A 15,742-nucleotide genomic window follows, 5' to 3' on the forward strand; every position below is an offset into this window, starting at 1 on the left:
TGATACAAGCTGTGGTGGTAGTACCAGGTGACGCATTTAGGGATTTTTTTTGTGGAGGTTGTGGTGGCAGTGGTTTCAGTGGTGATGCGACTGATGACAGTGTTTGAGGTGGTAGTTCTAATGTTGGCTGTGGCGACAATGGGACGATGTGGTGATGTTTTTTCTCCAATATGTTGATTTGTTTAAGGTGGTGGTATTGTCATTGGGAGGAGGTGGTGGTGGTGGTGGTGGTTTTGGTGGCAACGGTGACGTGCTACTGGAGACAGTGGTGGTCGCAAGTGTTAATGTCGGTCACAAATTATATGATTGATTGTGACCATTAAACTGGTTAATCTGTGACTAATATACAATATATGACCAATGAAAAAAATAAATTGTGATCACAAGATAATGTGAGACCTAAGAAAACCTAATTTATGATTAATAATTTGATAATATATGACTGTCTAATAAGATGTGATTTATAATATTTGTAATCTGTGATCGATTACTAAATTATGACGTATAAATTTTTTATTTGTGACCTATGAACAAATTGTGATCTATAAAATTTTTGAACTATGATTGTAAAATAATTTGTGACATATAAAATTTTTTATTTTTAATCGAAAAATAATGTGTGACTAACTAAATCGTTAATTTGTGATCAAATTGTATAGATCTATGACCTTATTTAATTATTAATAAAATATATAATTAATTAATTAAATCATAAATAAATTTAAATAAATATTAATTTTTGAAATTTGAAACTTTTGTTCTTAATTTTGAAATGGGTGATATATAATCTCTTGATTATGAATTTTTCCCTTTAGATTTTGCCTCGTTTTAACATATGTATGTTTTAATTGGTCTTCTACAATTTGAGCACATATATTACTTCATTTGAACAAAAGAGAAAAAAAAAAAAAAAAAAAAAAAAAAAGAAGCAAAATTTTTCACTATATTCAACAAACGTTACAAAAAGTCAAACTTTTGACAACATTTAAACAACGTTGCAAAAAGTAAAACTGTTCGCAACAATTAATAAATATTGCAAAAGGCTATATAGTAAGAGTTTCGGCAACATGTACTGAATGTTGCAACAAAATCAAATTTTAACAATGTTCAATAAATATTGCCAAAAATAGAACTTTTAGCAACATTTAAGGAACGTTGCAAAAGCGAAATTTTTTGTAACATTGAATAAACGTTATAAAAGACTATATAATAAGAGTTTCAACAATAGTCACTAAACGGTGCTATAGAACCAAATGTTAACAACATTCAATAACCGTCGTTGCAAAAAATAATACTTTCACAACAATCAATAAACGTTGCAGAATTTGACATTAGCAACCTTCATTTAAAAAATGTTGACAAAACTCAATTATGTTACCAATGGCAGCATTCACTTATTAGAATGTTGCGATAAATCTCTTTAACAACACTCAATTAACGAATGTTGTCTTTTGATGTTGCAAAAGTTCATTTTTGTTGTAGTTAGTGTGATATATTTTTAATACAATAAATTTTTATTATTTTTATTAATGCAATTTTTATTATGATTAATAATAAAAATTTAAAATATAACATAATTTAAAAATAATAATTAATGAATTAATTAAAATAAAAATACAAAAAAATTTTAAATATAACAAACGCGATTATTTAGAGTTAATCCGAAATATATTTATTAATGATTTTAATATTTTCGTTAATTTAACATAATTATTTATTTAGTAGTTTATGCATTTGTAAAATAAATAAAGAAATAATTTTTCACATAAATAAATTATTAAGAAAATAATTACACACTATATATTTGGTGTAAAATGATGTAAAATCACCCATATCTGTTGTGATATAATATCTCTGATGAAATATAGCCTAACATCAATGTGCTTGGTGCGTTCATGAAAAACTAGATTTTCACATAGACGTATAAAAGATTGACTATTCGAATATACTGTCACATAATCATTCAAAACACAAAGTTCATAAAGCAAGCCTCTAAGTTACAAAGCCTCTTTAATTGTTTCAGTGGTAGCAATATATTTTGATTTTGCCGTGGATAGTGCAATTATGTGTAGTAATTGTGATTTCCAACCAATGCAAGAGTTAGACAAAATGAACACATAGATAAGATATTCAATTTTTATTGAAATATGACATCGTAACACAATGTATTACCCGTGTGATATAATATGTTATATGTGTAAAACGTTGATTTTTTTAATAAAAAGTAACATATAGTAACACAAGTACTGTACGTGTAAAATATTGATTTTTAATAAAAAGTAATATAAAATATCATATTCCTAAAATATTGATTTTACGATATAAAATTGAAATATTTCAATGTCACTCTACAAGTAATACAATAACACATATGTTGTCCTAATATGTAATTTGTAGAAATCAAACATTAGTTTTTAAAAGAACAATTGAAATATTGATTTTAAATGAAAAGAGGTATATTTAAAAAAAGAAATTATAAAAGGAGGTAAATGTAAAATATTGAATTTCAATGAAAAGAAAAGAGAGAGGATATTTTCTAAATTCTCTCTTAATTCATAGCATTAATATCAGCAGGCTACGGCATTTTTTTCTCCTTAATAATTCTGATAAATGTCATAGATTAATGAATGCGTTCGTGCATCTATCTTATCTTGTGAACTCGTCAATGTACTTTTGGTATATGAAAAGTAACAAACAAAGAAAAGATGAGGATTCGTTGTAAAAACCACGAAATAATTCTCCCAAATTATCTCCAAATTGTGGAAAAACTTTTAGATTCAGCAGACAGCATTGCACAGTATGAATGAAAAGAAGAGAACTTTTCCTTTGCTCATAATTTTTTTTTTTTTCCTTCAGCTTTAATAAAGCAATTGTTGATAAATGATTTCTAACCATTTTATAGATTACTTGAAGAATCTTTTACTGTCCCAATATTTTCTTGTCACCATAGCTGGAATGGAATCAAGAAAAAGCAAAAGGTAAAGTTTTGGGGGTCCAAAAACAGCTAATATTTGCATTCTCCTTGTTAATGCTTCGTCAGGCATCTTTCCCTTTAGTTAGAGTATATTTGCTTTTATAAATTTCATCTTTTATACTTTTCTTTGTTCTTGCGACACGTCTCACACAAAGATTCCCTCCCGTCTCTTTTTATTTAATCTTATCTAATCTTAAAGATAAAATATAAATAAATAAATGTTTTTTTCTTTTAAGTGTTTATGCCTTTTGATGAAATAGTGAAGTTACAGTCTTTTGTTATAACTAATTTTTTTTAAATTGTACTAGCATTTAACTCAAGTTTTTAATGAGAGTTTTGGATTCGAATCGCCAAGAACACGAAAGAAATTTACGTTGGGATCAAACCTTTGGTGGAAAATTTCCACAATTGGTACCAATATTAACCTTAAGTGCCTCACAAGTTAGAGATTTCGGTTTAAATCATTGAGGAGACACACTATGTAGACTAAATATACATGAAATAGCCTTTGTGCGATATTTTAAGATGAAAATTTATAAATCAATTTATAAAGAGGAATAGTAACAAGTTCCACGAAATATATAGATAATAATGTGTAGTAATTATGAATTTGTATTTGAAATTAATATTTGAGTTTGATGAAATTTCTTAAACCAATTTATACGTTGTATCTAAAAGGAAGGCTAAAACCCTTTTACCCAAGACGCTTATAATTCAAAGTACATATGCCTAATATATATTATTATCCTCTTCTTTCCAAGATTCTTTGTTCTCTTCAGGATGTTTTCATTTTCTTGCTTATAAAATAAAACTCGAAGCAAAAACTGCAACAGTTTAGTACAAGCATATGAAGTACAAGAAGATCAGAGGAGAGTAGAAAGAAGAAGATAGTGCAAATGAACGAGTATAAGTTGGAAGAAATTGTGGAAGCAACTGAGAATTTCGCTCAGTCTCGAGTTATTGGCAAAGGCAGCCATGGATTTGTCTACAGAGGTATGCTCAAAGATGGTAAGTTCGTAGCCATAAAGAAGCAATCTCCAGGCCTTCAAAAGCTTCATGACAACACAAAGCTCAAAAACGAAGCCTGTATATTATCATCACTACCCCATAATCCATATCTAATCAGCCTACTCGGGACGAGTCATGACTCGTTCAAGAACAAGCTTCTTGTCATGGAGCATATGCCAAAAGGCACACTTTATGAAGCTCTTCATTTAGCAGATGATGATGACGAAAGAACCCTAGATTGGCCTCACCGTTTGAAAACGGCTGTACAAATAGCAAAGGCAGTTCAGTTTCTTCATGAAGAAAACCCTCCAGTTGTCCACAGAGATATCAAGTCGGCTAACATTTTGTTTGATCAGAATCATGATGCGAAGTTAGCTGATTTTGGACTTGCCATCAGAATGGATGGTGAAGACTCACTGAGTCGACCTGCTGCTGGTACTATTGGGTATTTGGATCCTTGTTATACAGTTCCAAGCAAGTTGAGCACAAAAGTCGACGTTTTTAGTTACGGGGTTCTATTGTTTGAGATAATTTCAGGCAGGAAAGCCATTGACGTTTCGAGAAAGCCTGCTGCAATCGTAGAATGGGCAAGTACATTGATCGAAAAGCGCAGATTTTTGGATATCTGTGATGAAAGAATTGAATTGCCACACTACATGGAAAGCTCGATCAAGAAGCTGATATTCATTGCTTCACACTGTGTTTCTTTAATAGAAAATCTTCGTCCATCAATGGCAGAAATAGTCGTGCAGTTGGGAAAATCCGCCATTGATGAACGGCCAGTGGTCCGATTCCCTCTGTGGACGAGTTTTTTATGTGGTTTTGCTCTTCAAAGGTGGCAGAGGAAATTGGGATGTAAAACTGATTCAACAGAGATTAATAACAAAGGAAACAGTAATGGTGTTAATATCTCAAAAGGGGCATTGCTCGTGAGGGAAATATTTGCTGAGATTACATGAAAGTGAGTTGGAATGAGTCATGGCACGAGTCAAAAGAAGCCTGCTAATCCAAACAGAAGATCCCCAGAAGTAGGTAGCAGTGGGAATATAACAATGGCGTGTCATTCCTCCCTGATGTTAACATTTCTCTTGTATGTGGGGTGCGTAGGGTGGGAGTGGGTGATGTGGGGTGGCGTAGTGTAGGAGTAGGGTAGGGTAAGGTAGGGTAGCGTAGTTGTTGTATCTATCAAAGTTAGTACATTGTAAAATTATGTACTAATCTCAGTGATTACTGATTAGACTGGAATCTTTGCAACGCTTCCCAATTATCTTCCATGGCAGTTTGTGCAATTTTTATTATTATTTTTATTTTTAATTTGCAGGATTTCTTGAAAAATAGTGAATTTTTATGTTGGTAAATAAAATAAGTCAAGTAAGATTCGACTCCAGAGTGATATAGTGGTGAGCAATCTATAGCACCAAACATGACATACATTAGATAGTTGAGTTCAACACAATTCACCTCTCAGACGTATCGGTTATGCATTGACGAAAATATTATCAAGTAGCTCACATCCTACTAATTGTGTGCTTCTAACTCTTAAAGATCAGGGAACCTTACTTATAGCATGTCGAGTGAGTGATTCAATAGAAAATCCGTTGATTTTAAAATTAACGAAGCTAGAAATATTGGAGAAATTCAACAAGTATTATAGATGTTGTTTAAAGATTTGTATTATAGTGAAATTACAAAAATAACTGCTACTTCAAAAACTCGTTGGTTATAAAATTACATACAAGTTTGAAAACCAGAAATTTTTTAATTAATGACGAAATATTGAATAGTCAACTATTATTGAAGTAAATACCAAAGTTTTTATTGAATAATCAAAATACCCCAAAGAAAAATGAAATAATATTTGGTTCATAAAGAAACCCTACAACTAAACTTCATTAAAGAAATACCATCATCTTCCTTCATCTCTTAACAAAACTATTACTAAACTCTTGTGCAATAAAACAGTAATATTAATTAAGCCTCATTTAATAGCAATTTTTCACCCCCAAAAAATCAATTTTTTTTACTGTTATTTCACCACTTCAGCTCTCATTTTTTACTTCTTCACTCACATGTGGGATCTACTTTTCTTAGTAACGGTCAAAAAATTTATTCTCATAATCACTACCGAACAGACTCTAGAATAAAAAGGAAAATAGATAATACAAGGATATGAGCTCGATGCCACACATTTTTGATAAGTCCCCACTCTCTTCAAATGAGGTACGTATCTCTAAACTGAGACAAGACTCCACCACTTTGTCACAATAAAAATGACTTTTGATTATAGAGAATAAGATAAGGATTAATTGACAAAGTGAGATTTGATAAATAGTAGGATAAGAATGTCCAAAAGGTTAATAATCAATTACACCTCATTACGTATATCTATATAATAATAATTATAAAAAGGAATAAGGCTAACTAACTTTGAAAAAAATTAAATAAGTGGCGTTTTTCTTTATTTTATGGAGGCTAAAGTTGCTTTTTCAAAATTAATTTAGTATTTGATTTATAAAATCATATATGATCAAAAGCAGCATATCGTAAATTGGATTTGATATCAAGTTTAAAATTTAAATTCGACTACAAGTCTAACCTATTGAAAAGGTGTGCACGATTAGGTTGACCAACTCACATTCACAACTAACAGACGATAAACGAATACTCGTTTTATGTTACATCTAAATCAAGAGACCCTCGAAAGGGCCCTCGATCCAACTCTTGTCTAGTCTTCTCTATTTCTTTGTTGGTCAGATTCACATAGATTCACTCCAACATGGTGAAATCGAATACTATTGGTAAGGTTTGATCAAAGTTTGGCCCTAGAAGTACGCATATCAAGAGATTTGTACTACATGGGAGGAAAAAAAAGGAACAAACTTTATCCGGACTTATTGATCTACGTCCATGAATTTCAAGGCATTCTACGTCCATGAATTTCAAGGCATACTTTGTTTTAAAGATTTAGGGGACATTTTACGGGACTTTTGCCTATGCTTATGCTTTTTATAGAATATTTTTTTAAGGAAGTGACTTTAGATCAGTTTTATCTAAAAGATCTTATAGTCAGATAATGTATTTCCAAAAAATTATTTTATAATATTGAAAGTGGTTTATTAATATTAGAAGGAACTTTCAAAAGTTTTGTCAAATTTGTCCCTAGTAGTTACCTCCCTTTCGTTTTATGTGAAACGACGCAATACCATATTGTATAATTGATCATTATCTACAAAATCTATCAACGGAGTCGAACAACAATAATAAATAAATAAATAAATATATATATATATATATACACATATATATATATATATATATGTGTGTGTGTGTGTGTGTAATATAAGTTAGCCTAGAGAACTACCCCCAACGACGAACAAGGCGGGTCACTACACGTCGACATGAAGCTATCAACCCCCCAGGGGCGCTCTACCTTACACGAAGCCAATTTAAAAAGTTTTCGTTATCAATTATAACGATAAAATATTAGTCGTATCATACTAAAAAAGTGTATATTTTAAATTTTAATATCATCATATTAAAATATTGTTATACGATATACTAAAAAAATTGTAAGTGTCATTTATGCTTATTAAAATCATATTATATTTAAATATTACTAAAAATATTAACATTATTAAACGCTAAAAGATCTTAAATTTGACTTTATAACTTTGTTTTAAGTTATAAATTATTTTTTCATATTAAACTATGTGTAAAGAATGTTTAGAAAACTAGCTTTTGATTATAAGTTCGTACTAATTATTTTTATAATTTTTTATTATCATTTCCTTTCGACTTTCACATGATTAATATAAAAAGAGGTACATGTCTCCAATGATACCAAATCTAATCAGATCGTATTGAATCAAAATAAGTCAAATATATTTACTTGAATTTAGGCAACCAAAGCAAGAGATTAAATATGTCACTATTTTCGACAAATTAAATGAGGTATAACTTTTTATATTTTGTGATTTTGGATATATTTCATAAATATAAATTATGCATCCATTTTGGCATTTTAATATTCACGTGTATACATACTTTACTTTTTAAATTTAATTTGACATATTTATATTCAAACAGATCAGATAAGAACTTTGTTATGTTAAAGTAAAAATTTTGTAATGTATATGAAGTTGTCATTCAAAATAAAGCAAAAATGATAATAATTCAATTTTACGAATTTAAGCACGTCATTTGTTTGTAGCAGTAATAGAATTTAGTTATTTTTTGACATGCTTACTTATTATCAATTCAATTCAATATTTGATTATTTTAGTTCTTCATCCTCAAGGTATGTTCTTTTTAGTGATTTTGTTTATATTTGATTTTCATTGTTATTTTTTGCATGAAATCGAAATATAAATCAATATTATCAAGAGAAGTTCCTAAATACATTGTTGTCAAATAGTATTCATGCATCCCATTAACTCCAACAAATAATGATATATATTTATTCAAATTTAAGAAACAATTTTCAATACATCTATACTTGCAATTATCATTAACAAAGTTTAAGGGCAAACGATGCTTACTATTAGAATATACATTTCTGAACATGTATTATCTTATGGTAACTATATCTCACACTTTTTTTTTTTTTTTTTTTTTTTTTTTTTTTTTTTTTTTTTTTTTTTTTTGTGGAGTTTCAATGCAGACAACAAAAGTCTTGATAAAAGACTAAAAATAGAAAATAAAAAGGAGAAAAGTTATAGGATGTTGACAAAAAATATTGTGTACAAAGAAATGTTATTAAAATGAAAATATTACATTTCAATTTATTAAAGCTTTCACAGCATATACATAATTTCGTAAAATGTGTTCTTCATATACATATTTTTTAACAATTTTAATTTTCCTTTAGTAATATTAATTACATCAATTACTTTCAAAAACATTATTAGTACTTAAAAATATTAGGCATATCATTTGTCTGATACGTAAAACATGCAACGCACGTACTTACTACTAGTACCAGATATATATATAGTTGAATACTTCACAAGAATTTAAATTTTTCATTGTTTTTAAAGTGATCGACCATTAAGAATCAATATCCTAGAGGATTATTAAAGATAATCAGGTTATATAGATTTTCGTAAGAATTAATTTTCAATCAAGATTTTACCATTTATGATGTGTTCCATAATTAATTCATTTTTTCGCCGTTGATCTTGAGTTTTGGAGTAAATTTTTGTTTGTTGCTTTATTTAATTGATTTTTTGTATTATTAAATTATAAGAATGATGAGTGATTTCATATTCTATTTTTATCTATTTTCAGGTTTCACTAGTAGTTTCAAATTTTATTTTTACAACTTTTCATTACAAAGAACCAGACCGAATCGAATGAAATCAGTTGGTATGGTTCTGATTTGGGTCTATAGTTGAATATGGAATCAATGATTTCATTTCAAATACTCTCATTGATATTTGGTTCCCTTGAGAACCGGACCGAATCAGACCACGCTCATTCCTAAACTTGCTTATCGTAATTGAAAATAAGAACAAAAGGCTACTTTCAACCAGCCCGAAGAGCTATATGAAATAAAGAAAGTTTTATTGAAATAATTGAGTTTTATATTACTTCAAAATGCAGCTTTTATTTTTATTTTTTAATAAAGGAAGGTTCATAAAATTAATTCGATTGCAATTTGTTGTTATTATAAAATTAGTAACACCTAATATGTCTCTATTTTTAACAGGAGGGAATTTTTTAATTAATATGATTTTGGGTTCTCTTTAGATCAAAAATTAAAAAAAAATTGTGTTGTTTTTTCATTATATGGCAACCCGACTATAGAATCAATTTTTTCTGGTTGGGTTCAAGCCCAATCCAAAAATTGAACCGATTACACACCAATGGCACAAACTAATCCAATTCTGTTTGGATCGGGTCGGGTCAACTTCATGGGTTCATGAATAATTTATTCATCCATAATTGTACTCACGTTTGGAGTGGCAAACGGACCAAGTTTCGCAGACTTGTGGGCCCAATTTGGCCCCTGCTCATTCCGTGACCTCTTTGACTCCTGTTAAGACAAGCCATGGATCGAGTCAAACTAGATTGTTAGGCCTATGAACTGACCTGTCTTAAGCTCCTAAGTTGGCTCATTTTTCACTCATTTTTAAGTTTATCTTACTAATTTAATAAATATTATTCTATCAATTAGATTTTTATTTTATGAGATTCCAAATTTTTACGTCCTTGTTGAGTTTGGGCTTTAAGGAATCACCTCGTCTGCCTCAACTCAGGTCCAGCTATACCCGCAAATAATATCCTCTTATTTACTATTCATTTTAAATTATTTATAATTTAATTAATTATATACAATTACTTCCCAAACTTGCACTATCACCATCTGCTTAATATTACAAAATGTATATATTTTAAAAATAATGCTACTTTGCTAGAATGTATGTAATATAATGGTTGACATAATATGTGTTGGCAAAATATGATTAGATGAAAAAGTTGACTGTATTTTAAATAGTCCAATGATAAGTTGTCGTGTGACATTATGTCAAGGATTATGTCAATTATTATGTCTATATAGCATGATTGGTATTCTAATGTAATCCCAATCTCTAGTTACGTAGCCATTTTAAAAATAACAAATGGATATGGAAGCATATATGACATGCTTATCTGTTTTTCTAGTTTATTTTTGCTATGAATAATGCTTTCTAGCATTACTGGCACTACAACATCAGTTTAGATGGCATTGAACGATAGACTCAATGAAATGATTAATTAAATAACTCATTTAATTATACCCATCATTTAATGTCATATTAGTGTCACCTAAATTGGTGTTTTAACATTAATGTTAAACAGCATTACTTATTCACTATTTATCGGGAAACGTGGTAGAGGGAAGGGTCAAACTTTACAAAATAAAATCATTAAATTCTTTGAAACTAGTTAATGACTATCACTGGCTCCCACAATTATAGTTGAAGGTTATCAATTAATATGTGGAAAATCCATTGTTGACTTGGGAAATTAATTTTGCAAATTCCAAATGAGGATAATGGCATTTAAGTTTCCTTTGCAAACTTTTAAGCCTATAAAAACTAGATGAAAGAGTTCATAACTCATCAAGCAAAGATGTTAAAAGAGATTTTTTCCAGGTTTTTGTTCTACTTTTTCTATTCTCAAATTCGACTTACATTTTCCTCACTCGGTGTACTTTCAACTAATGGAAACTCTTTATGTTTAAGGTTACGATCGTTGTTCATTGCATATCAAATGCCTAGAATGTGTTAAGAAGAAACACTAAGCATTTCCCATCTTTTGTATACTCTGAAGTTGGGAAATCAGCACTAAAAATGTACATGGAGCCCTCTAAGAAGCGTGCATCTGAGGAATTAAGGAGCATGGTTCGAAGAAATTACAGGAACGATCTGCTTTAAGAATGAGGGCAGATATCAAATATCTGTCCTAAGAGAAAACACGTCAATGGAGAATCAAAGCTCCAATCGAGGTAGAGCTACCCGAAGAACATCAACAAGCAAATCAACACCCTAAGAGCTCCAAAATAAATAAATAAATTGATCAATCATTGTAAGGGCCAGAGAGAAATAGGTTTGATGATTCATACGAAGTTTGCCAATTAATTCTCATTTCTATTTGTCATGATTTATATAATTCATCTGTATTGGAAAGAGCAATTAGCAATACAAAATAGAAAGATAGGCTAACTAGATGCCTGTCGTAAAATTTCACTATACATATAAAGGAAGGATTACGATGTTTTCTTCTGATCTCATGCCTTTGTATTTCTCTCTACTACAGAAAAAGACGATCATCCTAATAATCTTTGTATAAGAAAAAATATTAGGACGACCTAAAACCTGCGCGAACTTTTGAAAGTAAGCCTAATAGGTGAACTGCAATTTAGAAAAGTGTACAACATAATTTGCTCTGTGTGGTAACAATCCATTTTGTTACTAGAATCAATTACGAAAATATAAGTTATTACATTCACACAGTATCGCTCATTTTAAAATTTCAAGTAGCCTCGAGAACCTACAAGCTAAAAAAATTAGTATGTGTATCTATAGAGTCAGTAATCATGCTAAGCCTAACAAAATAAAATACTAGATTGAAATTTTAGACTACGCCAAAAATATTGTAAGCCGTAGATAATATAATCGGTTTATATTCACAATTACTTAACATTGAGATCAACATGTTAGTGAGCAATTTTGGTGAAATTCAACAAAATTGTCTAAAGCCATCAAATTATGTAATATAGACATGATACACATTATTTGAAAAAGTTCAACGTCACCATCAATATTGATATCATCATCTAGAAAATCTTTAGACTTGCTACAAGGAACTTGTTTACAAATAACGTAAAATAGGACACACTATATAGAGCAGCATAGCGGAAATTCAACGCTCAGGCTCGGCTTGAGTAAAATAAAGTTGGGCTTTTTTTTTTTTGCCTGAGCCGAGCCGAACAAAAGCTTGGCCAAAAAATAGAGGCTCGATCCAAGCTTTCGGCTCAGTATTTTTTTTTTTAATTTATTATTATGCTTGATTCAAAAAAAAAATAAAATTGTTTAAATAACACATGAGCTGCATATGTAGACGCAGCTGCACGCTACTGTGTTCCCATTTTTTTATATGAGCTGGCCCACGAGCTACAAGGGCCGGCTCAGGCTCTACCCGACACTCCAAGATGGCGGCTCGGCCCAAGCTTGGAACCGAGCCTCGAGCCGAGACGAGCTGGACTTTTCCGGGCCGAGTCATGGAAGGCCTGATCCAGCGAGCCGACTTGATATCGCTACCAATAATGAGCTAAAATAAACCAATTTACAAGATTCAAGGTCAAAAGAATTGAACATTAAATTTTGCTGACTGCGTCTAACAGTAAAATCTGAGTAGTTTCACAAAAATTTTCCTTTGGGAAAGTTATAATCAACTGTAAAGAAAAACATTTACCACCTTCCTCTAATCTGATAACACATAATATCAACATATTAAACAACACTAATATCAGCTTCTTCTTTTGGAAATATCTCTCTAAGTACAAGATCTGTGCAACTGATACCAGAATGCAGACTCCCAACTAATATCAGCTTCTTCTTTTGGAAATATCTCTCTAAGTACAAGATCTGTGCAACTGATACCAGAATGCAGACTCCCAACTAATATCAGCTTCTTCTTTTGGAAATATCTCTCTAAGTACAAGATCTGTGCAACTGATACCAGAATGTAGACTCCCAATGACAAAGATACTGAACCATGCCACCCAAGCATTTGCCGCTTCACTCATAATCCACATATCAGCTTCTCTGGATAACAATTTAGTGAAAATTTTGAATATCCAAGGAATGTGGGTAAAAAACACAATTACAGTTGAACAACAAAGATAGTACATTACCTACTCTTAAGATACAAAAGATTTTCATGGATGGCTTCCACTGCTCCTTCCAGCTTTCTCAACTCAAGTTCAACACCCTTACAGAGGCACAAAATAAAGTGAATGATATCCAGACCGTCACAATTATTTCCCACATAATCCTATTCAAATATATAGGTAGTTATGACTTATGTATCAAGCACTAGTTCTCTCACTGCTAACACTCTGGAAATCATGCAAATTGTAATGCCCCATCACCGCGTATAAAAATGATTTTGATTTCATCCGCTACACTTCAGAGGACTTCTTACATTAGAGGGAACAGGTATTAGGTGACAAAAGTCACTTTATTGTTCGATATCTAGCTTTTTTTTGAATGGATGAAATTAGGAATCTTCACTAACAGAGAACATATGAGTTCAATTCTTATATTTATTAGTTCATCTGCATCAACTGCAGATGATAAGCTGAAAGGGGTGTTACTGAGGGAGATTTTCTACAAACTGTTGCATAATTCATTATTCGACTTCAAACAGCAGTACAATTAAAAACGTAAAGATCTTACCTCAATTTTCTCTTTTCTTGCAACTGACTCCCAATCTTTTGCTGCAATACCCGTCTTCCAGTCGATGTTAACACTTATTTCACCACCTCCTTCGTTATGGCTATCAATCCAGAAGCATGCGACATAGTTCCCAGCCTCTGTAGTTGTAAATGCAAATTCACCGTGTGTCACATTGTCCTTGCGATGAAGGGCCTTCCCATATGGTGATTGAACCTACAAGAAAACCATAAACTGCTATTTCTATTCGACTTGAAAGAAAGAAAGTGATGCTCGTCATTTATCTTAATTCAAATGGTTAAAGTTGCAAGTCCATTTAGACTTTCGATGTGATTTATCTTGACATAGAAAAATACTTAACAGCCATCCCAGCTCACGCCCAACCAAAAGAAACACCACAGACAAGGGAAAGACAGGAGAGACTTGCAAATTCATATTGAAATTAGCACATCCAACCAACAACCAAGGAATTTGCAAAGCAATCATTTAACTTCTCAAGAAACTAGAAAGAAGTTCGACATCGCCTTCATGAATTTCAGCCACTCAAGGACCATAAACATAGGCAGTAAAGCAGGTCTACTACTCTCTTCCACATTCTAAAAGTTGTCTACACTGAAATGGAGAGAATTATGAATATCTCTTCCTTTCCTTTTCCCAATAACGTGCTTCACACGGACATATGGTGAAGAGAATCAGACTAAAAACACAGTATGTGATCAAAGATTCACTTATCAAGAAATTCTATAGAGTGAAATCATTTGGTTTTGCATTGCTCTCTCGGTGCCACAATGATGGACTTGTTTCAATTTTCACATTTGAAAATATAATTTTACTTTGAAATGAAATATCCCTACACAGTGTAGAAAATATTTTGAAATGAAATCCCCTCCCTAATATTACTCAATAATAAATCCACCAGAAAAATTCAAAAATCTAGTATTAAATTAATTTTCCAAAAATATCCCAAATTCGCAGATAAACTATTCATTATATAAACATACAAATACGTCATAAATTACATGTATGAATACAACAACATCGACATATGCATGGACAAACACTCACCTTAACGGCAATGATGGGATTACGGTGGACACGATCGTCGGAAATGACTATGTAATCCGCCAAAACAACAACGTTGTTCTGGATTTCCTCCGAGATGCACTTGTTCCCACTCGTCGGCATAGTCAACCATATGGCGTCGCCCGGTTGTAAAACGCACACCAATGTTAATAGGATCCCCGCGCGCACGATAGAACCCCGCCACCGTCATTTCTCTATCCATAACTCTCTTCGTATATCTTTGTATATCTTGAAGAACGAGGATCTATTTCCGTATTTCGTATTCTTGGAATCAAATAGCATTTTATTTTCTTATTTTTTCGACAAAATATGATTATAATAATTACAATGCTTAAAAAGGTAATTAACTAATTATATTCGTACCCCATTTCAATCAGCATAAGGTTTTTAATCTTTGCTCGTTATAATAATTACGTCCCAGACGATTTTTCATGTCATTCTTATTCTCAAACTTTTCATTAGTTAATTCATTTTGTATTTGATAACAATTTTATGTCCAAAAGTTCGTTGAAATGATATAAAACATTTTATTTTTTCATTATAGTTTTAAAAAATAAATAAATAAAAGTGCGAAAAAAATATTTTTTCTTCATTTAAAAGCATAAAAACAAAATATTTAGTATAAATCATCATCTAGGACAAGATGTGTTTATTATTGAAATTACAATCGTTACTTTCATTTCCTTTTCGTTTAGAAAACTAATCATTTACAAAGTACAATAAGTTGATAAGTGTT

At 30.9% G+C, this 15,742-nt stretch overlaps 2 protein-coding genes across 2 annotated transcripts; one reads left to right on the forward strand and one right to left on the reverse strand.

The window, feature by feature from the left end:
* Nucleotides 1-3,870: 3,870 nt before the first annotated feature.
* LOC111412515 (serine/threonine-protein kinase-like protein At5g23170) lies at nt 3,871-4,941 on the forward strand. Its single transcript, XM_023043453.1, has one exon. The coding sequence runs from the start codon at nt 3,871-3,873 to the stop codon at nt 4,939-4,941; it is 1,071 nt and encodes a 356-aa protein (XP_022899221.1).
* An 8,037-nt stretch (nt 4,942-12,978) lies between these two features.
* Nucleotides 12,979-15,156, reverse strand: LOC111412516 (transmembrane emp24 domain-containing protein p24delta3-like; the record flags this gene model as incomplete). Its single annotated transcript, XM_023043454.1, has 5 exons — nt 12,979-13,139; nt 13,220-13,293; nt 13,383-13,459; nt 13,927-14,139; nt 14,989-15,156. Coding segments are annotated over 5 exons (693 nt in total), but the record flags the coding sequence as incomplete, so codon positions are not given.
* Nucleotides 15,157-15,742: the final 586 nt, after the last annotated feature.

Source organism: Olea europaea, chromosome 16 (genome assembly GCF_002742605.1).
Source record: "Olea europaea var. sylvestris chromosome 16, O_europaea_v1, whole genome shotgun sequence".
Taxonomy (NCBI): domain Eukaryota; kingdom Viridiplantae; phylum Streptophyta; class Magnoliopsida; order Lamiales; family Oleaceae; genus Olea; species Olea europaea.

What these genes read in the sequence shown, in the direction of transcription:
- LOC111412515 (XM_023043453.1), top strand. Translation starts at nt 3,871, where the DNA reads ATGAACGAGTATAAGTTGGAAGAAATTGTGGAAGCAACTGAGAATTTC.